Source organism: Ascaphus truei, chromosome 20, assembly GCF_040206685.1.
Source record: "Ascaphus truei isolate aAscTru1 chromosome 20, aAscTru1.hap1, whole genome shotgun sequence".
NCBI lineage: Eukaryota > Metazoa > Chordata > Amphibia > Anura > Ascaphidae > Ascaphus > Ascaphus truei.
The window spans coordinates 27,287,649-27,314,701 of NC_134502.1; the positions used below are offsets into that span (position 1 = coordinate 27,287,649).

The 27,053-nt window shown below is 48.8% G+C and overlaps 2 protein-coding genes across 2 annotated transcripts in view; one reads left to right on the top strand and one right to left on the bottom strand.

Moving 5' to 3' along the window:
- LOC142470824 (uncharacterized) overlaps nt 1–10,728 on the top strand; it is a 49,995-nt gene extending 39,267 nt beyond the window's left edge. Inside the window, exons 6-7 of the mRNA XM_075577592.1 lie at nt 7,936–8,004; nt 10,443–10,728. Coding sequence (XP_075433707.1) covers nt 7,936–8,004; nt 10,443–10,545 — 172 coding nt within the window. The 3' untranslated portion in view covers nt 10,546–10,728. The remainder of the gene's footprint in view (nt 1–7,935; nt 8,005–10,442) is intronic.
- A 6,993-nt stretch (nt 10,729–17,721) lies between these two features.
- On the bottom strand, nt 17,722–18,359 carry NANOS3 (nanos C2HC-type zinc finger 3). Its single transcript, XM_075578201.1, has one exon. It carries the CDS (start codon nt 18,357–18,359, stop codon nt 17,781–17,783), a length of 579 nt encoding a protein of 192 aa, XP_075434316.1. The 3' UTR covers nt 17,722–17,780.
- Between the last annotated feature and the right edge of the window lie 8,694 nt (nt 18,360–27,053).

Consider the following 27,053-nt stretch of genomic DNA (forward strand, 5'->3'; position numbering starts at 1 on the left):
CTCACTATACCCCCCTCTGCCCCTCCTTACATCTCCCCCTAATATCTCACTATACCCTCCTCTGCCCCTCCTTACATCTCCCCCTAATATCTCACTATACCCTCCTCTGCCCCTCCTTACATCTCACCCTAATATCTCACTATACCCTCCTCTGCCCCTCCTTACATCTCACCCTAATCTCTCACTATACCACCCTCTGCTCCTCCTTACATCTCACCCTAATATCTCACTATACCCTCCTCTGCCCCTCCTTACATCTCACCCTAATATCTCACTATACCCCCCTCTGCCCCTCCTTACATCTCCCCTAATCTCTCACTATACCCTCCTCTGCCCCTCCTTACATCTCCCCTAATATCTCACTATACCCTCCTCTGCCCCTCCTTACATCTCACCCTAATATCTCACTATACCCACCTCTGCTCCTCCTTACATCTCACCCTAATATCTCACTATCCCCTCCTCTGCCCCTCCTTACATCTCACCCTAATATCTCACTATACCTCCCTCTGCCCCTCCTTACATCTCACCCTAATATCTCACTATCCCCTCCTCTGCCTCTCCTTACATCTCACCCTAATCTCTCACTATACCACCCTCTGCTCCTCCTTACATCTCACCCTAATATCTCACTATCCCCTCCTCTGCCTCTCCTTACATCTCACCCTAATATCTCACTATACCCCCCTCTGCCCCTCCTTACATCTCCCCTAATATCTCACTATACCCTCCTCTGCCCCTCCTTACATCTCCCCTAATATCTCACTATACCCTCCTCTGCCCCTCCTTACATCTCACCCTAATATCTCACTATCCCCTCCTCTGCCCCTCCTTACATCTCACCCTAATATCTCACTATACCCTCCTCTGCCCCTCCTTACATCTCACCCTAATATCTCACTATACCCTCCTCTGCCCCTCCTTATATCTCCCCTAATCTCTCACTATACCCTCCTCTGCCCCTCCTTACATCTCACCCTAATATCTCACTATACCCCGCTCTGCCCCCCCTTACATCTCACCCTAATATCTCACTATACCCCCCTCTGCCCCTCCTTACATCTCACCCTAATATATCACTATACCCTCCTCTGCCCCTCCTTACATCTCACCCTAATATCTCACTATACCCTCCTCTGCCCCTCCTTACATCTCCCCCTAATATCTCACTATCCCCTCTGCCCCTCCTTACATCTCACCCTAATATCTCACTATACCCCCCTCTGCCCCTCCTTACATCTCACCCTAATATATCACTATACCCTCCTCTGCCCCCCCTTACATCTCACCCTAATATCTCACTATACACCCCTCTGCCCCTCCTTACATCTCACCCTAATATCTCACTATCCCCTCCTCTGCCCCTCCTTACATCTCACCCTAATATCTCACTATACCCTCCTCTGCCCCCCCTTACATCTCACCCTAATATCTCACTATACCCTCTCTGCCCCTCCTTACATCTCATCCTAATATCTCACTATACACTCCTCTGCCCATCCTTATATCTCATCCTAATATATCACTATACCCTCCTCTGCCCCTACTTACATCTCACCCTAATCTCTCACTATACCCTCCTCTGCCCCTCCTTACATCTCACCCTCATATCTCACTATACCCCCCTCTGCCCCTCCTTACAGCTCACCCTAATATCTCACTATACCCCCCTCTGCCCCTCCTTACACCTCAGCCCTAATGTCTCACTATACCCTCCTCTGCCCCCCCTTACATCTCACCCTCATATCTCACTATACCCCCCTCTGCCCCTCCTTACATCTCACCCTAATCTCTCACTATCCCCTCCTCTGTCCCTCCCTACATCTCACACTAATGTCTCACTATACCCCCTCTGCCCCTCCTTACATCTCACCCTAATATCTCACTATCCCCTCCTCTGCCCCTCCTTACATCTCACCCTAATATCTCACTATACCCTCCTCTGCCCCCCCTTACATCTCACCCTAATATCTCACTATACCCTCTCTGCCCCTCCTTACATCTCCCCTAATATCTCACTATACACTCCTCTGCCCATCCTTATATCTCATCCTAATATATCACTATACCCTCCTCTGCCCCTACTTACATCTCACCCTAATCTCTCACTATACCCTCCTCTGCCCCTCCTTACATCTCACCCTCATATCTCACTATACCCCCCTCTGCCCCTCCTTACAGCTCACCCTAATATCTCACTATACCCCCCTCTGCCCCTCCTTACACCTCAGCCCTAATGTCTCACTATACCCTCCTCTGCCCCCCCTTACATCTCACCCTCATATCTCACTATACCCCCCTCTGCCCCTCCTTACATCTCACCCTAATCTCTCACTATCCCCTCCTCTGTCCCTCCCTACATCTCACCCTAATGTCTCACTATACCCCCTCTGCCCCTCCTTACATCTCACCCTCATATCTCACTATACCACCCTCTGCCCCTCCTTACATTTCACCCTAATATCTCACTATACCCCCTCTGCCCCTCCTTACATCTGAGCTCTAATATCTCACTATACCCTCCTCTGCCCCTCCTTACATCTCCCCCTAATATCTCACTATACCCCCCTCTGCCCCTCCTTACATCTCCCCCTAATATCTCACTATCCCCTCTGCCCCTCCTTACATCTCACCCTAATATCTCACTATTCCCCCTCTGCCCCTCCTCACATCTCACCCTAATATCTCACTATTCCCCCTCTGCCCCTCCTCACATCTCACCCTAATATCTCACTATACCACCCTCTGCCCCTCCTTACATCTCACCCTAATATCTCACTATACCCCCCTCTGCCCCTCCTTACATCTCACCCTAATATCTCACTATACCACCCTCTGCCCCTCCTTACATCTCCCCCTAATATCTCACTATACCACCCTCTGCCCCTCCTTACACCTCAGCCCTAATATCACACTATACGCCCCTCTGCCCCTCCTTACATCTCACCCTCATATCTCACTATACACTCCTCTGCCCCTCCTTACATCTCACCCTAATATCTCACTATACCCCCTCTGCCCCTCCTTACATCTCACCCTAATATCTCACTATCCCCTCTGCCCCTCCTTACATCTCACCCTAATATCTCACTATTCCCCCTCTGCCCCTCCTTACATCTCACCCTAATATCTCACTATACCCCCCTCTGCCCCTCCTTACATCTCACCCTAATATCTCACTATACCACCCTCTGCCCCTCCTTACATCTCCCCCTAATATCTCACTATACCACCCTCTGCCCCTCCTTACACCTCAGCCCTAATATCTCACTATACCCCCCTCTGCCCCTCCTTACATCTCAGCCCTAATTTCTCACTATACCCCTCTCTGCCCCTCCTTACACCTCAGCCTAATATCTCACTATACCCTCCTCTGCCCCTCCTTACATCTCACCCTAATATCTCACTATACCCCCCTCTGCCCCTCCTTACACCTCACCCTAATATCTCACTATACCACCCTCTGCCCCTCCTTACATCTCACCCTCATATCTCACTATACCCCCCTCTGCCCCTCCTTACATCTCACCCTTATATCTCACTATACCCTCCTCTGCCCCTCCTTACATCTCACCCTAATATCTCACTATACCCCCCTCTGCCCCTCCTTACATCTCACCCTCATATCTCACTATACCCCCCTCTGCCCCTCCTTACATCTCACCCTCATATCTCACTATACCCCCCTCTGCCCCTCCTTACATCCCACCCTCATATCTCACTATACCCTCCTCTGCCCCTCCTTACACCTCACCCTAATATCTCACTATACACCCCTCTGCCCCTCCTTACATCTCACCCTCATATCTCACTATACCCCCCTCTGCCCCTCCTTACATCTCACCCTCATATCTCACTATACCCCCCTCTGCCCCTCCTTACATCTCACCCTCATATCTCACTATACCCCCCTCTGCCCCTCCTTACATCTCAGCCCTAATTTCTCGCTATGCACTCGTCTGCCCCTCCTTACATCTCACCCTAATATCTCACTATACCCTCCTCTGCCCCTCCTTACATCTCACCCTAATATCTCACTATACCACCCTCTGCCTCTCCTTACATCTCACCCTCATATCTCACTATACCCCCCTCTGCCCCTCCTTACATCTCACCCTTATATCTCACTATACCCTCCTCTGCCCCTCCTTACATCTCACCCTAATATCTCACTATACCTCCTCTGCCCCTCCTTACATCTCACCCTAATATCTCACTATACCACCCTCTGCCCCTCCTTACATCTCACCCTAATATCTCACTATACCCCCCTCTGCCCCTCCTTACATCTCACCCTTATATCTCACTATACCCTCCTCTGCCCCTCCTTACATCTCACCCTAATATCTCACTATACCACCCTCTGCCCCTCCTTACATCTCCCCCTAATATCTCACTATACCACCCTCTGCCCCTCCTTACATCTCAGCCCTAATTTCTCGCTATGCACTCGTCTGCCCCTCCTTACATCTCACCCTAATATCTCACTATACCACCCTCTGCCCCTCCTTACATCTCACCCTAATATCTCACTATACCCCCCTCTGCCCCTCCTTACACCTCACCCTAATATCTCACTATACCCTCCTCTGCCCCTCCTTACATCCCACCCTCATATCTCACTATACCCCCCTCTGCCCCTCCTTACATCTCACCCTCATATCTCACTATACCCCCCTCTGCCCCTCCTTACATCTCACCCTAATATCTCACTATACCCTCCTCTGCCCCTCCTTACATCTCACCCTAATATCTCACTATACCACCCTCTGCCCCTCCTTACATCTAACCCTAATATCTCACTATACACTCCTCTGCCCCTCCTTACATCTCACCCTAATATCTCACTATACCACCCTCTGCCCCTCCTTACATCTCACCCTAATATCTCACTATACCCTCCTCTGCCCCTCCTTACATCTCCCCCTAATATCTCACTATACACTCCTCTGCCCCTCCTTACATCTCACCCTAATATCTCACTATACCCTCCTCTGCCCCTCCTTACATCTCACCCTAATATCTCAGTATACCCTCCTCTGCCCCTCCTTACATCTCACCCTAATATCTCACTATACCCTCCTCTGCCCCTCCTTACATCTCACCCTAATATCTCACTATACCCTCCTCTGCCCCTCCTTACATCTCACCCTAATATCTCACTATACCCTCCTCTGCCCCTCCTTACATCTCACCCTAATATCTCACTATACCACCCTCTGCCCCTCCTTACATCTCCCCCTAACATCTCACTATACCCTCCTCTGCCCCTCCTTACATCTCACCCTAATATCTCACTATACCCTCCTCTGCCCCTCCTTACATCTCACCCTAATATCTCACTATACCCTCCTCTGCCCCTCCTTACATCTCACCCTAATATCTCACTATACCCTCCTCTGCCCCTCCTTACATCTCACCCTAATATCTCACTATACCCTCCTCTGCCCCTTCTTACATCTCACCCTAATATCTCACTATACACTCTTCTGCCCCTCCTTACATCTCAGCCCTAATTTCTCGCTATGCACCATCCCGTCTCTTGCGTTCAGCTCAAGGATGTCTTCTTTCTACCCCCTTTGTATCTAAAGCCCTCTCCCGCCTTAAACCTTTCTCACTGACTGCCCCACACCTCTGGAATGCCCTTCCCCTCAGTACCCGACTAGCACCCTCTCTATCCACCTTTAAGACCCACCTTAAGACACACTTGCTTAAAGAAGCATATGAATAGCACTGTGGATATTCTGAACACACGATACATAAAGCTTTGCCCCCTGCAGACGCACTTACCAGAACTCCCTCCTACTGTCTCTGTACGTTCTCCCTACCTACCAATTAGACTGTAAGCTCCTCGGGGCAGGGGCTCCTCTTCCTTAATGTTACTTTTATGTCTATGTACATTAATGGCGCTATATAAATAAAGACATACATCACACAGTGACATCGCACAGTGACATCACACAGCAGCCAAAGGAAATCGAACCTCCCCAAAATAAAAATACTAATAGGTGTCAGATTTGGGTAGAAAACAAACAAAAATGGGTATCCGCCCTCCCAGGTGAGACCCCCTTACACATCACTGGAATCACTTTGGGCCTTTAGACGGGTTGTCCCTTTAACCGTTTGAGTGCCGGTGGTAGCAGAATATGCCATATCCCCTCCGCCCCCCGCCCCCCCCGTGACCTCCGAGTCCCTCCATTCCTCTGCCCGGTTAAATCGCGGGCTGCGCTGTGGAAAACCAGCGGGGGGGAGAAGACGACGTAGATCATAGGGGGTGGGGCGGGACCCCCCTGTAATGCACCAGACCCCATGACCGCGAGAGCTACCTCATAACACCCCCCTCGCCCCCAGGGGTGTAAATAAGGTGACCACGGAGGGTGTCGCAGAGGGGGAGAGCAGATTTATACCCAGGGCAGGGCCGTCTCCAGCTGCTAAACGTATATCACCCCACACTGCAGGACCTGGGTAAACAGTCTGCTATACAGGGGTCTGTTCAATTTAGGATGTCAACAAAAGTATTTCCCCACCCCCTTATCAGGGTATCTGACTCCATTCAGAGCCCGCCCCCCTAATTATAGCGTCCCCCTGACTGATCTGTGTGTCCCGGGATAGATATAGCTGTCCCCCCCGTTTCTGCGGGAACACAGAAATCGGGCGGACCCTTTCTGTTCCTCTCCCTGGCTAAGGACGACTCAGAACTATGTATCTGAGGTCTGACAAGGAGTCTGATCCCCAGCAGACATCGGATAAAGGTTGTGAACACCCTCGGAAGCGGGAATGTTAAGATGCGCTGAGATAAGATATGTAATATTAACGTCTGCGTGTCCGCTGGTTATGGAAAAGTGTCCCGGCAGCATGTCACCTAATAAAGGCGTCACTGAGGTCACTTTGCCCCTACGTGGGACTGACCCTTTAACCCATTACACACGCCCCTGTCATCAGGTCACTTTGCCCCTACGTGGGACTGACCCTTTAACCCATTACACACGTCCCTGTCATTAGGTCACTTTGCCCCTACGTGGGACTGACCCTTTAACCCATTACACACGTCCCTGTCATTAGGTCACTTTGCCCCTCCGTGGGACTGACCCTTTAACCCATTACACACGTCCCTGTCATTAGGTCACTTTGCCCCTACGTGGGACTGACCCTTTAACCCATTAAACACGTCCCTGTCATTAGGTCACTTTGCCCCTATGTGGGACTGACCCTTTAACCCATTAAACACGTCCCTGTCATTAGGTCACTTTGCCCCTACGTGGGACTGACCCTTTAACCCATTACACACGTCCCTGTCATTAGGTCACTTTGCCCCTACGTGGGACTGACCCTTTAACCCATTACACACGTCCCTGTCATTAGGTCACTTTGCCCCTACGTGGGACTGACCCTTTAACCCATTAAACACGTCCCTGTCATTAGGTCACTTTGCCCCTATGTGGGACTGACCCTTTAACCCATTAAACACGTCCCTGTCATTAGGTCACTTTGCCCCTACGTGGGACTGACCCTTTAACCCATTACACACGTCCCTGTCATTAGGTCACTTTGCCCCTACATGGGACTGACCCTTTAACCCATTACATACGTCCCTGTCATTAGGTCACTTTGCCCCTACGTGGGACTGACCCTTTAACCCATTACATACGTCCCTGTCATTAGGTCACTTTGCCCCTATGTAGAGTGTGAGAGGGGGAGAGTGTTTGTGTAGAAGAGAGGGAACATAAGGGGGAGAGTGTGATTGGGAGCGTAAGAGGTGAGGGGGCTGGGGAGAGACACAACGTGGGGGAGATGGGAGACGGGGGGAGGGACACGAGAGATGGGGGGGGAGAGTATTGGGGTTCCCCAGAATGTCACAATCTAATTGTGGGGTTCCCTGACGATAAAAAGGTGGATCCCCTGACACAGGCTTGTCTGTGTTTGTGTCCCGGACAGGGAGGAGGGGAGAGAGGAGGACGCTTCATCCATCGTTCACGGGCTAATCCTGGAGCTGTCTAATCTCAAGTGAGAGACGCACACGTATATATATATATACACGCACGCATGCATATGCCCGTTATCACCCTCGAACATTTACGGGCGTCCACCTATACAGTATATACACACGGGCACACACCGCTAGACATATACATATGTACTTATACACACACTTACATGGCTTTACACACATAAACACACATAGATACATATATATACAACTTTGCACTCGTGTCTGTACATACACATACTGTACCTGAATACAGCTTTACACATACCCACATACACACCTGTATGTACACACAGACATACGCCTCTCCATACACACACACCTGTATGTACACACAGACATACGCCTCTCCATACACACACACCTGTATGTACACACAGACATACGCCTCTCCATACCCACACACACCTGTATGTACACACAGACATACGCCTCTCCATACACACACACACCTGTATGTGCACACAGACATACGCCTCTCCATACACACACACCTGTATGTACACACAGACATACGCCTCTCCATACACACACACCTGTATGTACACACAGACATACGCCTCTCCATACCCACATACACACCTGTATGTACACACAGACATACGCCTCTCCATACACACACACCTGTATGTACACACAGACATACGCCTCTCCATACACACACACACCTGTATGTACACACAGACATACGCCTCTCCATATACACACACACCTGTATGTACACACAGACATACGCCTCTCCATACACACACACACCTGTATGTGCACACAGACATACGCCTCTCGATACACACACACCTGTATGTGCACACAGACATACGCCTCTCCATACACACACACACCTGTATGTGCACACAGACATACGCCTCTCCATACACACTCACCTGTATGTACACACAGACACACACCTCTCCATACACACACACACACCTGTATGTGCACACAGACATACGCCTCTCCACACACACACACACACACACGCACATACCTGTATGTACACATAGGCACACACCATTCCATACACACACACACACACGCACATACCTGTATGTACACACAGGCACACACCTTTCCATACACACACGCACACACACATACCTGTATGTACACACAGGCACACACCTTTCCATACACACACGCACACACACATACCTGTATGTACACACAGGCACACACCTTTCCATACACACACGCACACACACATACCTGTATCTACACACAGGCACACACCTTTCCATACACACACGCACACACATACCTGTATGTACACACAGACATACGCCTCTCCATACACACACGCACACACACATACCTGTATCTACACACAGGCACACACCTTTCCATACACACACGCACACACATACCTGTATGTACACACAGACACACACCTTTCCATACACACACACGCACATACCTGCATGTACACACAGGCACACACCTTTCCATACACACACGCACACACATACCTGTATGTACACACAGGCACACACCTTTCCATACACACACGCACACACACATACCTGTATGTACACACAGGCACACACCTTTCCATGCACACACACACATACCTGTATGTACACACAGGCACACACCTTTCCATACACACACGCACACACATACCTGTATGTACACACAGACATACGCCTCTCCATACACACACGCACACACACATACCTGTATCTACACACAGGCACACACCTTTCCATACACACACGCACACACATACCTGTATGTACACACAGACACACACCTTTCCATACACAGACACGCACATACCTGCATGTACACACAGGCACACACCTTTCCATACACACACGCACACACATACCTGTATGTACACACAGACACACACCTTTCCATACACACACACACACATACCTGTATGTACACACAGGCACACACCTTTCCATGCACACACACGCACACACATACCTGTATGTACACACAGGCACACACCTTTCCATACACACACACACGCACATACCTGTATGTACACACAGGCACACACCTTTCCATACACACACGCACACACACATACCTGTATGTACACACAGACACACACCTTTCCATACACACACGCACACACATACCTGTATGTACACACAGACACACACCTTTCCATACACACACACACGCACATACCTGTATGTACACACAGGCACACACCTTTCCATACACACACGCACACACACATACCTGTATGTACACACAGACACACACCTTTCCATACACACACACGCACACACCTGTATGTGCACACAGACATACGCCTCTCCATACATACATATACACCTGTATGTGCACACAGACATACGCCTCTCCATACATACATATATATATATACACACACACCTTGCCCCATACACACACACCTGGCCCACCCCCACACCTTGCCCCCGTCCCCCCCCCCCCCCACACTCTCCTAACCCCCCCCCCCCCCGTCTCTTTCCTGTAGCCGGCTGATAATGAGCACACACCGAGACCTCAGACAGAGGAGGGGGAAACCTGCTCCGGGCCGCGGGGCGCCCCCCGGTGGGAAGAGACGCAGGGAGATGTGACCCCCGCAGCGACACCCGGGGTATCCCAAACCCCCCTGCAATTTCTCCCCCTCCCCCCCTAAAAGGTCAAACACCCCCCCCCCCCCCCCTCGTCCTAAGCTTCCCTGGGTGAAAAAGTCACTGGAAAACCTCATTTTCTATGTATTTTTGCCTTCTGTACATCTTTATATTAGCGTACCAATAAAAACATTAAAATTACCCCCCCCCCAAAAAAAAAATAATTAGTGGGATAGAACAAGATGGCGGGGTAGTATGAAATGAAGCTTTAATTCCAGTTTGATGATGTCACTGCCCTCACTTGGGAGGGAGCAGCCAAAGAGCAGCAAGGCAGAGGTAAGAAGAGGATTCTCCATCAGAGACTGGTCTCACCGCCATGTTACCAGACTGGATATTAATAATGATTTTAAATATGCTTACAGGGGTCCGATTTTGGGATAGAAGGTGTACAGCATGTCCCTGTCATTAGGTCACTTTGCCCCTACGTGGGATTGACCCTTTAACCCATTACACACGTCCCTGTCATTAGGTCACTTTGCCCCTACGTGGGACTGACCCTTTAACCCATTACACACGTCCCTGTCATTAGGTCACTTTGCCCCTACGTGGGACTGACCCTTTAACCCATTACACACGTCCCTGTCATTAGGTCACTTTGCCCCTACGTGGGATTGTCCCTTTAACCCATTAAACACGTCCCTGTCATTAGGTCACTTTGCCCCTACATGGGACTGACCCTTTAACCCATTAAACACGTCCCTGTCATTAGGTCACTTTGCCCCTACGTGGGACTGACCCTTTAACCCATTAAACACGTCCCTGTCATTAGGTCACTTTGCCCCTACGTGGGACTGACCCTTTAACCCATTAAACACGTCCCTGTCATTAGGTCACTTTGCCCCTACGTGGGATTGACCCTTTAACCCATTACACACGTCCCTGTCATTAGGTCACTTTGCTCCTGCGTGGGACTGACCCGTTAACCCATTACACACGTCCCTGTCATTAGGTCACTTTGCTCCTACGTGGGACTGACCCTTTAACCCATTAAACACGTCCCTGTCATTAGGTTACTTTGTCCCTACGTGGGACTGACCCTTTAACCCATTACACACGTCCCTGTCATTAGGTCACTTTGCCCCTACGTGGGACTGACCCTTTAACCCATTACACACGTCCCTGTCATTAGGTCACTTTGCACCTACGTGGGGCTGACTCTTTAACCCATTACACACGTCGCTGTCATTAGGTCACTTTGCCCCTACATGGGACTGACCCTTTAACCCATTAACCACGTCCCTGTCATTAGGTCACTTTGCCCCTACGTGGGGCTGACTCTTTAACCCATTACACACGTCCCTGTCATTAGGTCACTTTGCCCCTACGTGGGACTGACCCTTTAACCCATTACACACGTCCCTGTCATTAGGTCACTTTGCTCCTACGTGGGACTGACCCTTTAACCCATTACACACGTCCTTGTCATTAGGTCACTTTGCCCCTACGTGGGACTGACCCTTTAACCCATTACACACGTCCCTGTCATTAGGTCACTTTGCTCCTACGTGGGACTGACCCTTTAACCCATTACACACGTCCCTGTCATTAGGTCACTTTGCCCCTACGTGGGACTGACCCTTTAACCCATTACACACGTCCCTGTCATTAGGTTACTTTGTCCCTACGTGGGACTGACCCTTTAACCCATTACACACGTCCCTGTCATTAGGTCACTTTGCACCTACGTGGGGCTGACTCTTTAACCCATTACACACGTCGCTGTCATTAGGTCACTTTGCCCCTACGTGGGGCTGACTCTTTAACCCATTACACACGTCGCTGTCATTAGGTCACTTTGCCCCTACATGGGACTGACCCTTTAACCCATTAACCACGTCCCTGTCATTAGGTCACTTTGCCCCTACGTGGGGCTGACTCTTTAACCCATTACACACGTCCCTGTCATTAGGTCACTTTGCCCCTACGTGGGACTGACCCTTTAACCCATTACACACGTCCCTGTCATTAGGTCACTTTGCTCCTACGTGGGACTGACCCTTTAACCCATTACACACGTCCTTGTCATTAGGTCACTTTGCCCCTACGTGGGACTGACCCTTTAACCCATTACACACGTCCCTGTCATTAGGTCACTTTGCTCCTACGTGGGACTGACCCTTTAACCCATTACACACGTCCCTGTCATTAGGTCACTTTGCCCCTACGTGGGACTGACCCTTTAACCCATTACACACGTCCCTGTCATTAGGTTACTTTGTCCCTACGTGGGACTGACCCTTTAACCCATTACACACGTCCCTGTCATTAGGTCACTTTGCACCTACGTGGGGCTGACTCTTTAACCCATTACACACGTCGCTGTCATTAGGTCACTTTGCCCCTACGTGGGGCTGACTCTTTAACCCATTACACACGTCGCTGTCATTAGGTCACTTTGCCCCTACATGGGACTGACCCTTTAACCCATTAACCACGTCCCTGTCATTAGGTCACTTTGCCCCTACGTGGGGCTGACTCTTTAACCCATTACACACGTCCCTGTCATTAGGTCACTTTGCCCCTACATGGGACTGACCCTTTAACCCATTAACCACGTCCCTGTCATTAGGTCACTTTGCACCTACGTGGGACTGACCCTTTAACCCATTACACACGTCCCTGTCATTGGGTCACTTTGCCCCTACGTGGGACTGACCCTTTAACCCATTACACACGTCCCTGTCATTAGGTCACTTTGCCCCTACGTGGGATTGACCCTTTAACCCATTAACCACGTCCCTGTCATTAGGTCACTTTGCCCCTAGGTGGGATTGACCCTTTAACCCATTAAACACGTCCCTGTCATTAGGTCACTTTGCCCCTACATGGGACTGACCCTTTAACCCATTAACCACGTCCCTGTCATTAGGTCACTTTGCCCCTACGTGGGATTGACCCTTTAACCCATTAAACACGTCCCTGTCATTAGGTCACTTTGCCCCTACGTGGGATTGACCCTTTAACCCATTAAACACGTCCCTGTCATTAGGTCACTTTGCCCCTACATGGGACTGACCCTTTAACCCATTAACCACGTCCCTGTCATTAGGTCACTTTGCACCTACGTGGGACTGACCCTTTAACCCATTACACACGTCCCTGTCATTGGGTCACTTTGCCCCTACGTGGGACTGACCCTTTAACCCATTACACACGTCCCTGTCATTAGGTCACTTTGCCCCAACGTGGGACTGACCCTTTAACCCATTACACACGTCCCTGTCATTAGGTCACTTTGCCCTTACGTGGGACTGACCCTTTAACCCATTAAACACGTCCCTGTGATTAGGTCACTTTGCCCCTACGTGGGACTGACCCTTTAACCCATTAAACACGTCCCTGTCATTAGGTCACTTTGCCCCTACGTGGGATTGACCCTTTAACCCATTACACACGTCCCTGTTATTAGGTCACTTTGCCCCTACGTGGGATTGACCCTTTAACCCATTAAACACGTCCCTGTCATTAGGTCACTTTGCCCCTATGTGGGATTGACCCTTTAACCCATTACACATGTCCCTGTCATTAGGTCACTTTGTCCCTACGTGGGACTGCCCCTTTAACCCATTACACACGTCCCTGTCATTAGGTCACTTTGCCCCTATGTGGGATTGACCCTTTAACCCATTACACACGTCCCTGTCATTAGGTCACTTTGCTCCTACGTGGGACTGACCCTTTAACCCATTAAACACGTCCCTGTCATTAGGTCACTTTGCCCCTACGTGGGACTGACCCTTTAACCCATTACACACGTCCCTGTCATTAGGTCACTTTACCCCTACGTGGGACTGACCCTTTAACCCATTACACACGTCCCTGTCATTAGGTCACTTTGCACCTACGTGGGGCTGACTCTTTAACCCATTACACACGTCGCTGTCATTAGGTCACTTTGCCCCTACATGGGACTGACCCTTTAACCCATTAACCACGTCCCTGTCATTAGGTCACTTTGCCCCTACGTGGGGCTGACTCTTTAACCCATTACACACGTCCCTGTCATTAGGTCACTTTGCCCCTACGTGGGACTGACCCTTTAACCCATTACACACGTCCCTGTCATTAGGTCACTTTGCTCCTACGTGGGACTGACCCTTTAACCCATTACACACGTCCTTGTCATTAGGTCACTTTGCCCCTACGTGGGACTGACCCTTTAACCCATTACACACGTCCCTGTCATTAGGTCACTTTGCTCCTACGTGGGACTGACCCTTTAACCCATTACACACGTCCCTGTCATTAGGTCACTTTGCCCCTACGTGGGACTGACCCTTTAACCCATTAAACACGTCCCTGTCATTAGGTTACTTTGTCCCTACGTGGGACTGACCCTTTAACCCATTACACACGTCCCTGTCATTAGGTCACTTTGCACCTACGTGGGGCTGACTCTTTAACCCATTACACACGTCGCTGTCATTAGGTCACTTTGCCCCTACGTGGGGCTGACTCTTTAACCCATTACACACGTCGCTGTCATTAGGTCACTTTGCCCCTACATGGGACTGACCCTTTAACCCATTAACCACGTCCCTGTCATTAGGTCACTTTGCCCCTACGTGGGGCTGACTCTTTAACCCATTACACACGTCCCTGTCATTAGGTCACTTTGCCCCTACATGGGACTGACCCTTTAACCCATTAACCACGTCCCTGTCATTAGGTCACTTTGCACCTACGTGGGACTGACCCTTTAACCCATTACACACGTCCCTGTCATTGGGTCACTTTGCCCCTACGTGGGACTGACCCTTTAACCCATTACACACGTCCCTGTCATTAGGTCACTTTGCCCCTACGTGGGATTGACCCTTTAACCCATTAACCACGTCCCTGTCATTAGGTCACTTTGCCCCTAGGTGGGATTGACCCTTTAACCCATTAAACACGTCCCTGTCATTAGGTCACTTTGCCCCTACATGGGACTGACCCTTTAACCCATTAACCACGTCCCTGTCATTAGGTCACTTTGCCCCTACGTGGCATTGACCCTTTAACCCATTAAACACGTCCCTGTCATTAGGTCACTTTGCCCCTACGTGGGATTGACCCTTTAACCCATTAAACACGTCCCTGTCATTAGGTCACTTTGCCCCTACATGGGACTGACCCTTTAACCCATTAACCACGTCCCTGTCATTAGGTCACTTTGCCCCTACGTGGGGCTGACTCTTTAACCCATTACACACGTCCCTGTCATTAGGTCACTTTGCCCCTACATGGGACTGACCCTTTAACCCATTAACCACGTCCCTGTCATTAGGTCACTTTGCACCTACGTGGGACTGACCCTTTAACCCATTACACACGTCCCTGTCATTGGGTCACTTTGCCCCTACGTGGGACTGACCCTTTAACCCATTACACACGTCCCTGTCATTAGGTCACTTTGCCCCTACGTGGGATTGACCCTTTAACCCATTAACCACGTCCCTGTCATTAGGTCACTTTGCCCCTACGTGGGATTGACCCTTTAACCCATTAAACACGTCCCTGTCATTAGGTCACTTTGCCCCTACATGGGACTGACCCTTTAACCCATTAACCACGTCCCTGTCATTAGGTCACTTTGCCCCTACGTGGCATTGACCCTTTAACCCATTAAACACGTCCCTGTCATTAGGTCACTTTGCCCCTACGTGGGATTGACCCTTTAACCCATTAAACACGTCCCTGTCATTAGGTCACTTTGCCCCTACATGGGACTGACCCTTTAACCCATTAACCACGTCCCTGTCATTAGGTCACTTTGCCCCAACGTGGGACTGACCCTTTAACCCATTACACACGTCCCTGTCATTAGGTCACTTTGCCCTTACGTGGGACTGACCCTTTAACCCATTAAACACGTCCCTGTGATTAGGTCACTTTGCCCCTACGTGGGACTGACCCTTTAACCCATTAACCACGTCCCTGTCATTAGGTCACTTTGCCCCTACGTGGGATTGACCCTTTAACCCATTAAACACGTCCCTGTCATTAGGTCACTTTGCCCCTACATGGGACTGACCCTTTAACCCATTAACCACGTCCCTGTCATTAGGTCACTTTGCCCCTACGTGGCATTGACCCTTTAACCCATTAAACACGTCCCTGTCATTAGGTCACTTTGCACCTACGTGGGACTGACCCTTTAACCCATTACACACGTCCCTGTCATTGGGTCACTTTGCCCCTACGTGGGACTGACCCTTTAACCCATTACACACGTCCCTGTCATTAGGTCACTTTGCCCCTACGTGGGACTGACCCTTTAACCCATTACACACGTCCCTGTCATTAGGTCACTTTGCCCCAACGTGGGACTGACCCTTTAACCCATTACACACGTCCCTGTCATTAGGTCACTTTGCCCTTACGTGGGACTGACCCTTTAACCCATTAAACACGTCCCTGTGATTAGGTCACTTTGCCCCTACGTGGGACTGACCCCTTAACCCATTAAACACGTCCCTGTCATTAGGTCACTTTGCCCCTACGTGGGACTGACCCTTTAACCCATTAAACACGTCCCTGTCATTAGGTCACTTTGCCCCTACGTGGGATTGACCCTTTAACCCATTAAACACGTCCCTGTCATTAGGTCACTTTGCCCCTACTTGGGACTGACCCTTTAACCCATCCCCACCCAATGAAGCAACACTGACCAACAGAAAACCAGAAAGACAAAGCAAACGTATTAAATTATAACAATCGCTGTATTAAATATATAACTATAAATATATAACCCAAACTGTGACAACACACACACACAAAGTGCTAATAACCTTCCCCCTCTTTAATACAACATGTCCGCAGGTTGCTGGGGTGGGGTCCCCCTCTTTAATACAACGTGTCCGCAGGGTGGTGGGGGGGTCCCCCTCTTTAATACAACGTGTCCGCAGGGTGGTGGGGGGGTCCCCCTCTTTAATACGTGTCGGCAGGGTGCTGGGGTGGTGTCCCCCCTCTTTAATACAACGTGTCCGCAGGGTGCTGGCTTGGGGTCCCCCCTCTTTAATACAACGTGTCCGTAGGGTGTTGGGGTGGGGGTCCCCCCCCTCTTTAATACGTGTCCGTAGGGTGTTGGGGTGGGGGTCCCCCCCTCTTTAATACGTGTCCGTAGGGTGTTGGGGTGGGGGTCCCCCCCTCTTTAATACGTGTCCGTAGGGTGTTGGGGTGGGGCCCCCCCCTGTTTAACACATCGTGTCCTCAGGGTGCTGGGGTGGGCTTGTGGCACGGTCCTCCGCCCGGGGACGCTCGCCCTTCTTGCCCTTCCTGCCGGCGGAGTTACGCAGGGTGCCCTGGTACACGGAGGCGTAGCCCTTCTCCGTCATGGGGCAGAAGCGCCGGGTGTGGGCGCGGATCCCCGTGGCCCCGCACTGCGGGCAGACGTAGTTCCGCAGGATGGGGCACTGCACCTGGCCCTGCCCGTCCTTCAGGCAGTGCCCGCCGTACACCCGCTTGGACTCCCCGTTGTGCTTGCAGAAGGAGCAAAGCTGGGTGGGCTCCGCCGGGGCGGCTTCAGCCTGGGCGTGGGCAGGCAGGGGGGTCTCCACCTCGTCAGGGAACGACCACGGAACCCGGAGTAACTCCGCCAGCCGGCCATCTCCCCCCCTGCAGGGCGGCGCCACCGGGGCACTCTCTCCGGCGGCGCTCTCCGTCTCTCCGCCACACCTCAGCACTGCCGCCCGCCTCTCCTCTCCCTCTCTGGCCAGCCGCTTCACCAGGGCGTTTAGGCCTAGATAATCCCCCCACATGTCAAACGGTTCCATTCTCCTCTGAGGGGTCTCGATGAAATGAGCCCTTCTCCTCTGTGTTAAAAAGTACACCTCTCCCCCCCACCCCCCTATGCTAACCTCCTCCCCACAGACTGATGTCTGAAGCCATTAATTCTCATTTGATTTTAGAGAGTTTGACAAGGACTTGTAGATAACGGTTAACCTTTTCTCTGCCGGCTTCTTGCGTATACAATGCAGGTCTTGATTACAGGAGTAACACAACAGAGACTTGTCAGAGAGTCACTTGGCAGACACACAACAGGTCAGAGAAAGCTGCCCGTGGCCCGTCCAACATGTCGCTGCCCTGAGGTTAGCTCCCTCGGGACAAAGTCACCCCCTCTTCGTATTTTTATTTATGTATAAAACGTGTTACCGGGAAGTAATACACTGAGAGTTACCGGGAAGTAATACACTGAGAGTTACCGGGAAGTAATACACTGAGAGTTACCGGGAAGTAATACACTGAGAGTTACCGGGAAGTAATACACTGAGAGTTACCGGGAAGTAATACAGTGAGAGTTACCGGGAAGTAATACACTGAGAGTTACCGGGAAGTAATACACTGAGAGTTACCGGGAAGTAATACACTGAGAGTTACCGGGAAGTAATACACTGAGAGTTACCGGGAAGTAATACACTGAGAGTTACCGGGAAGTAATACACTGAGAGTTACCGGGAAGTAATACACTGAGAGTTACCGGGAAGTAATACACTGAGAGTTACCGGGAAGTAATACACTGAGAGTTACCGGGAAGTAATACAGTGAGAGTTACCGGGAAGTAATACACTGAGAGTTACCGGGAAGTAATACACTGAGAGTTACCGGGAAGTAATACACTGAGAGTTACCGGGAAGTAATACAGTGAGAGTTACCGGGAAGTAATACACTGAGAGTTACCGGGAAGTAATACACTGAGAGTTACCGGGAAGTAATACACTGAGAGTTACCGGGAAGTAATACACTGAGAGTTACCGGGAAGTAATACACTGAGAGTTACCGGGAAGTAATACACTGAGAGTTACCGGGAAGTAATACACTGAGAGTTACCGGGAAGTAATACACTGAGAGTTACCGGGAAGTAATACACTGAGAGTTACCGGGAAGTAATACACTGAGAGTTACCGCTCGTTCTCACGCGTATGTCCTGGGCACAGAGTTAAGATGACAAACAATACATGGTTACAAATAATACATAAAGGAACAGGCCACGCGCCACACATCACAAATAACACGCACCTCCCCCCCAATTTGCCTTGCCACTTTATCAGTCCGGGGTCCCGCGCGTCGCATGTCCACGCGCCGATGATGCGCCACGCGTACAAAGCTTAGATTATAGCTTGCGCGCGTGCGACGGACCGCCTAGCCGCGCGCACGCCCGCTGCCCGCGCGCCGTGTGAAACGGAGCCGCCGGCGATCGGGGGAGGCGTGGCGGGGGTCGCGTCACCCAGCCGGTTCGCCCTCACAGGCTGAACCGCTCACGTGCCGCGGACAACTTTGTGTTTTTGGCCTTTCAAAACGCCATCGCGCTCCGTCGTGCGCGCGCACCTGGGATGATACAGACTACATTTATCTTCCAGCATCTCCCCCCCTCCCAGAATCCTTTGGGTTTAAAGCAGCAAAGCAAGTGAAGTCTCAGGCTGCGTCCATGGTATGGCAGACCGCGCGGTGAGCGATCAGACTGCCTTAATGCATCTAACTGCGTCTGTGCGGCGCGCGGAAGCAGGAGGGAGCGGGGAGTTGAAACTGATTTCTTGGCGCGACAGGCCGCTCACACGAGCGGTTCGCCCAATGACGGCGAGCCAGCTCCGTGACGTCACTGGAACGCCCCCCTAGACACGCCCACGGACGCGCGCCCTCCGTACGGGAGAAATTACCATGGACGCAGAGTTATGGGGTATACATTTTTTTTATAAAAAATCAGTTCTGTAGTATTGGATAACAGTGACTGTTTTATTGGGGATGGGGGGGGGGGAGAGGGAGAAGGTGAGGGAGAGGGAGGAGGTGAGTGGGGGGGAGGTGAGGGAGGGGGGGGGAGGTGAGGGAGGGGGGGTTCAACTGAATGCCATTTTTTCCCCCCATTTTTTATTCCGGTCTATACACTTACAAGTCATACAGATACATATACAGGGAATCCCGCCGAGTTGCGCACAAAAGCAAACATTTGCTACAGTTTTTCCGTTACAAAACAATACATTGGGATCTAACATCAAATTAGTTTATATCACCCTAATTTTTTTTCCCTTGATAACTCGGGCTCCTAGAAGCCCCTAACCGCTCCCCACCCAAACATCGGCGCGCTTATTGAACTCGACGCCATTTGGCGGTTAAACACGTTTACGGATCATTTCTACATATTACGTTTCCTGGGTTCCAGTTTGGTCTTTGTCTTTGGATAATGGATTTTAAGGGGGGTGATCTAATCCCAAGGGGTTTTGTTCTGTTTCTTTTTGTTCCTCGAGGAATTTAAGTCTGGTCCTGTTTAGGAAAAGAGGCTACAATTAGGTCCCATTGTGTGTGGAATTTATCCCCTGGATTATTGCCTCTCTGGTTCGTTATTAATTTTATCTATGGTAACGAGCTTGATGAGTAGAGATTGAATTAATTCCATATTTGGGGGGCTTCTGGATCAAGCCATTTCATCGGTGATAGCCCTCCCCCCCACCCCCCCGCAGCTGCTATTTATCCTAATTTGCCATTGTTCCCTGTTAGGGAAGATTATGGGTGCGGGTTTGCTTCCATCCAGTCTACCCTTATCACTGTCCTGATAAATGTTAATATCTGACCCCCCTGAACCCTGAGATCGTCTCACCAGCCCCGAGGCAAAGTTCGAGGCTAGCCTTCTCTTGATGACATTTGGGACACGTTGTGTGGTGTCTACGTCTCGAATGCCTGGTGTTAAAGCATCCTGTGATTTCCATAGCAGGTTTTCACCCCGCACCTTCCCCCAGCAGTGCAATATCTTTGCCCCACTTTGCTGTTCGGGATCCTTTTGTTGCCGATGTTGCCAGCAGTTTTGAGCTGCAAACTGTAACGGTAGATAATGTTGCCTTTTCGTAATATAAGGATACATTGTAGCTGCTGCATTAACGCTGACTGAGGCGGCCATTATGTTGGGCGCACCGTCAGAGTTTTGACAGATTGGTGACAGGAGCAGCAACCGATTGCCAGCTTCGGTCATAATGATACATGGTCGCATGCTTTACATATACTCATAAGAAGGAAGTGTGTGGGGGGGGGGGGAGGTATTATGGCTGCTTTTACCCCTGTAATGAGCTCCTCGCCCCTACCACACGCTGCACTTATCACCTGAGATCTGACTCCAAAAGACTGTTCATGGTTCCAAGGTTCAGCAAAGTATCCGGCCGCTCCTCCTTCTCTTACCGTGCCCCCCAAAACTGGAACAGTCTGCCGGAGACTCTCACAGCCGCCACCAGTCTAAGTTCTTTCATAACCAAAGCTGTCTCACATTTTAATCTGGTCTGTAACTGCTACATACGCCTATAATATATATTATCTGTAACTGCTACATACGCCTATAATATATATTATCTGTAACTGCTACATACGCCTATAATATATATTATCTGTAACTGCTACATACGCCTATAATATATATTATCTGTAACTGTTACATACGCCTATAATATATATTATCTGTAACTGCTACATACGCCTATAATATATATTATCTGTAACTGCTACATACGCCTATAATATATATTATCTGTAACTGTTACATACGCCTATAATATATATTATCTGTAACTGTTACATACGCCTATAATATATATTATCTGTAACTGTTACATACGCCTATAATATATATTATCTGTAACTGTTACATACGCCTATAATATATATTATCTGTAACTGTTACATACGCCTATATTATATATTACCTGTAACTGTTACATACGCCTATAATATATATTACCTGTAACTGTTACATACGCCTATAATATATATTATCTGTAACTGTTACATACGCCTATAGTATATATTATCTGTAACCGCTACATACGCCCATAATATATATTATCTGTAACCGCTACATACGCCTATAATATATATTATCTGTAACTGCTACATACGCCTATAATATATATTATCTGTAACTGTTACATACGCCTATAATATATATTATCTGTAACTGCTACATACGCCTATAATATATATTATCTGTAACTGTTACATACGCCTATAATATATATTATCTGTAACTGCTACATACGCCTATAATATATATTATCTGTAACTGTTACATACGCCTATAATATATATTACCTGTAACTGTTACATACGCCCATAATATATATTATCTGTAACTGTTACATACGCCCATAATATATATTACCTGTAACTGCTACATACGCCTATAATATATATTATCTGTAACTGCTACATACGCCTATAATATATATTATCTGTAACTGCTACATACGCCTATAATATATATTATCTGTAACTGTTACATACGCCTATAATATATATTATCTGTAACTGTTACATACGCCTATAATATATATTACCTGTAACTGTTACATACGCCTATAATATATATTATCTGTAACTGTTACATACGCCTATAATATATATTATCTGTAAGTGTTACATACGCCTATAATATATATTATCTGTAACTGTTACATACGCCTATAATATATATTATCTGTAACTGTTACATACGCCTATAATATATATTATCTGTAACTGTTACATACGCCTATAATATATATTATCTGTAACTGTTACATACGCCTATAATATATATTATCTGTAACTGTTACATACGCCTATAATATATATTATCTGTAACTGTTACACACGCCTATAATATATATTATCTGTAACTGTTACATACGCCTATAATATATATTATCTGTAACTGTTACATACGCCTATAATATATATTATCTGTAACTGCTACATACGCCTATAATATATATTATCTGTAACTGTTACATACGCCTATAATATATATTCTCTAACTGTTACATACGCCTATAATATATATTATCTGTAACTGTTACATACGCCTATAATATATATTATCTGTAACTGTTACATACGCCTATAATATATATTATCTGTAACTGTTACATACGCCTATATTATATATTACCTGTAACTGTTACATACGCCTATAATATATATTACCTGTAACTGTTACATACGCCTATAATATATATTATCTGTAACTGTTACATACGCCTATAGTATATATTATCTGTAACCGCTACATACGCCCATAATATATATTATCTGTAACCGCTACATACGCCCATAATATATATTATCTGTAACTGCTACATACGCCTATAATATATATTATCTGTAACTGTTACATACGCCTATAATATATATTACCTGTAACTGTTACATACGCCCATAATATATATTATCTGTAACTGTTACATACGCCCATAATATATATTACCTGTAACTGCTACATACGCCTATAATATATATTATCTGTAACTGCTACATACGCCTATAATATATATTATCTGTAACTGCTACATACGCCTATAATATATATTATCTGTAACTGTTACATACGCCTATAATATATATTATCTGTAACTGTTACATACGCCTATAATATATATTACCTGTAACTGTTACATACGCCTATAATATATATTATCTGTAACTGTTACATACGCCTATAATATATATTATCTGTAACTGTTACATACGCCTATAATATATATTATCTGTAACTGTTACATACGCCTATAATATATATTATCTGTAACTCTTACATACGCCTATAATATATATTATCTGTAACTGTTACATACGCCTATAATATATATTATCTGTAAGTGCTACATACGCCTATAATATATATTATCTGTAACTGTTACATACGCCTATAATATATATTATCTGTAACTGTTACATACGCCTATACTATATATTATCTGTAACTGTTACATACGCCTATAATATATATTATCTGTAACTGCTACATACGCCTATAACATATATTATCTCTTACTGTGCATGCAATATCTTGTATATAATGCTTAACTCTGCTCACTTAATGTAACTATGTATCTGTAACCATGTATCTGTCATCATAACTCTGTGCCCAGGACACACGTGAGAACGAGCGGTAACTCTCACTGTATTACTTCCTGGTAACACGTTTTAGACATAAATAAAAAATAAAAGTGTCAGACTAATGACTTGGCAAACGCAAAACAGACCAGGCAAAGTTGTCCACGTCTGTTAAACATGTCGCTGTCCGAAGGAGTGACCTCCGGACAAAGAGACCGCTTCAAGGTGACCAGTGACCCGAAGCGTGGGATTCTGGGAGGGGGGGCGTTCCATAAAGGACGGTTGAACGTTGTTAGTGTGTGTCTGTATATCTTTGTTTGTACAGGGCCCGCCATGTACACAGCGCGTCACAGCAGGAACACACGTGACGTAACACGCGATGGGAACAAGCGCTTCGGACACAACAGTAACGTTAGGAGGAGTCCCTGCCCTGGAGAGCTTACGCTCTAACGGACCCATTCTAATAGCTTGGATAAAATGGCGGCTATCTCCAACGGTTTGGCGTCTTCCCGCCGAACGGTTTGGCGCGTTCCCGGCGAACGGTTTGTCAATTGTGTTATCACGGTGTTCAGAAAGAATCAGAAAGCGTTTCCGCAAGTCTCAAACCGTGAGGTAGGAAAATGCCAAAAGCGCCTGGGACGGCCGTGCTGGGACCTCAGCCTCTCTAAGGGCCGTTCTATACAGCGCGTGCCTATGCGAAAGCGCGCGCATGTGCCGCATGCTTTCCTTGAGTATACTGTGTGTGTATAGTGCATTGTATTGTATGTCTTTATTTATACAGCGCCATAAATGTACATAGCGCTTCACAGTAGTAATACACGTTGTAATCATATAAATAACAGATAATATAAATCTCTGCACAGAGAGACCCGCATCTCCCTGCACAGAGAGACCCGCATCTCCCTGCACAGCTCTTACAGGCGTACTCCCTGCACAGAGAGAAGCCGCATCTCCCTGCACAGCTCTTACAGGCGTACTCCCTGCACAGCTCTTACAGGCGATCTCCCTGCACAGAGAGACCTGCATCTCCCTGCACAGAGAGAGAGCCACATCTACCTGCACAGCTCTTACAGGCGATCTCCCTGCACAGCTCTTACAGGCGATCTCCCTGCACAGAGAGAAGCTGCATCTCCCTGCACAGCTCTTACAGGCGTACTCCCTGCACAGAGAGAAGCTGCATCTCCCTGCACAGCTCTTACAGGCGTACTCCCTGCACAGAGAGAAGCTGCATCTCCCTGCACAGCTCTCACAGGCGATCTCCCTGCACAGAGAGAAGCTGAATCTCCCTGCACAGCTCTTACAGGCGTACTCCCTGCACAGAGAGAAGCTACATCTCCCTGCACAGCTCTTACAGGCGTACTCCCTGCACAGAGAGAGCCGCATCTCCCTGCACAGCTCTTACAGGCGTACTCCCTGCACAGAGAGACCCGCATCTCCCTGCACAAAGAGACCCGCATCTCCCTGCACAAAGAGACCCGCATCTCCCTGCACAAAGAGACCCGCATCTCCCTGCACAAAGAGACCCGCATCTCCCTGCACAAAGAGACCCGCATCTCCATGCACAGAGAGAAGCCGCATCTCCCTGCACAGAGAGAAGCTGCATCTCCCTGCACAGAGAGAAGCCGCATCTCCCTGCACAGAGAAGCTGCATCTCCCTGCACAGAGAGACCCGCATCTCCCTGCACAGAGAGACCTGCATCTCCCTGCACAGAGAAGCTGCATCTCCCTGCACAATTCTTACAGGCGTACTCCCTGCACAGAGAGAGCCTCATCTCCCTGCACAGCTCTTACAGGCGTATTCCCTGCACAGAGAGAGATGCATCTCCCTGCACAGCTCTTACAGGCGATCTCCCTGCACAGAGAGTAGCTGCATCTCCCTGCACAGAGAGAAGCTGCCTCTCCCTGCACAGCTCTTATAGGCGTACTCCCTGCACAGAGAGAGCCTCATCTCCCTGCAAAGCTCTTACAGGCGATCTCCCTGCACAGAGAGACCTGCATCTCCCTGCACAGCTCTTACAGGCGTACTCCCTGCACAGAGAGAAGCCGCATCTCCCTGCACAGCTCTTACAGGCGTACTCCCTGCACAGAGAGAAGCCGCATCTCCCTGCACAGCTCTTACAGGCGTACTCCCTGCACAGAGAGAAGCCGCATCTCCCTGCACAGCTCTTACAGGCGTACTCCCTGCACAGAGAGAGCCTCATCTCCCTGCACAGCTCTTACAGGCGATCTCCCTGCACAGAGAGAAGCTGCATCTCCCTGCACAGAGAGAAGCTGCCTCTCCCTGCACAGCTCTTACAGGCGATCTCCCTGCACAGAGAGACCTGCATCTCCCTGCACAGCTCTTACAGGCGTACTCCCTGCACAGAGAGAAGCCGCATCTCCCTGCACAGCTCTTACAGGCGTACTCCCTGCACAGAGAGAAGCCGCATCTCCCTGCACAGCTCTTACAGGCGATCTCCCTGCACAGAGAGAAGCTGCATCTCCCTGCACAGCTCTTACAGGCGTACTCCCTGCACAGAGAGAAGCCGCATCTCCCTGCACAGCTCTTACAGGCGTACTCCCTGCACAGAGAGAAGCCGCATCTCCCTGCACAGCTCTTACAGGCGTACTCCCTGCACAGA

Coding starts and splice junctions, on each gene's coding strand:
- NANOS3 (XM_075578201.1), bottom strand. CDS start 18,359: ATGGAACCGTTTGACATGTGGGGGGATTATCTAGGCCTAAACGCCCTG.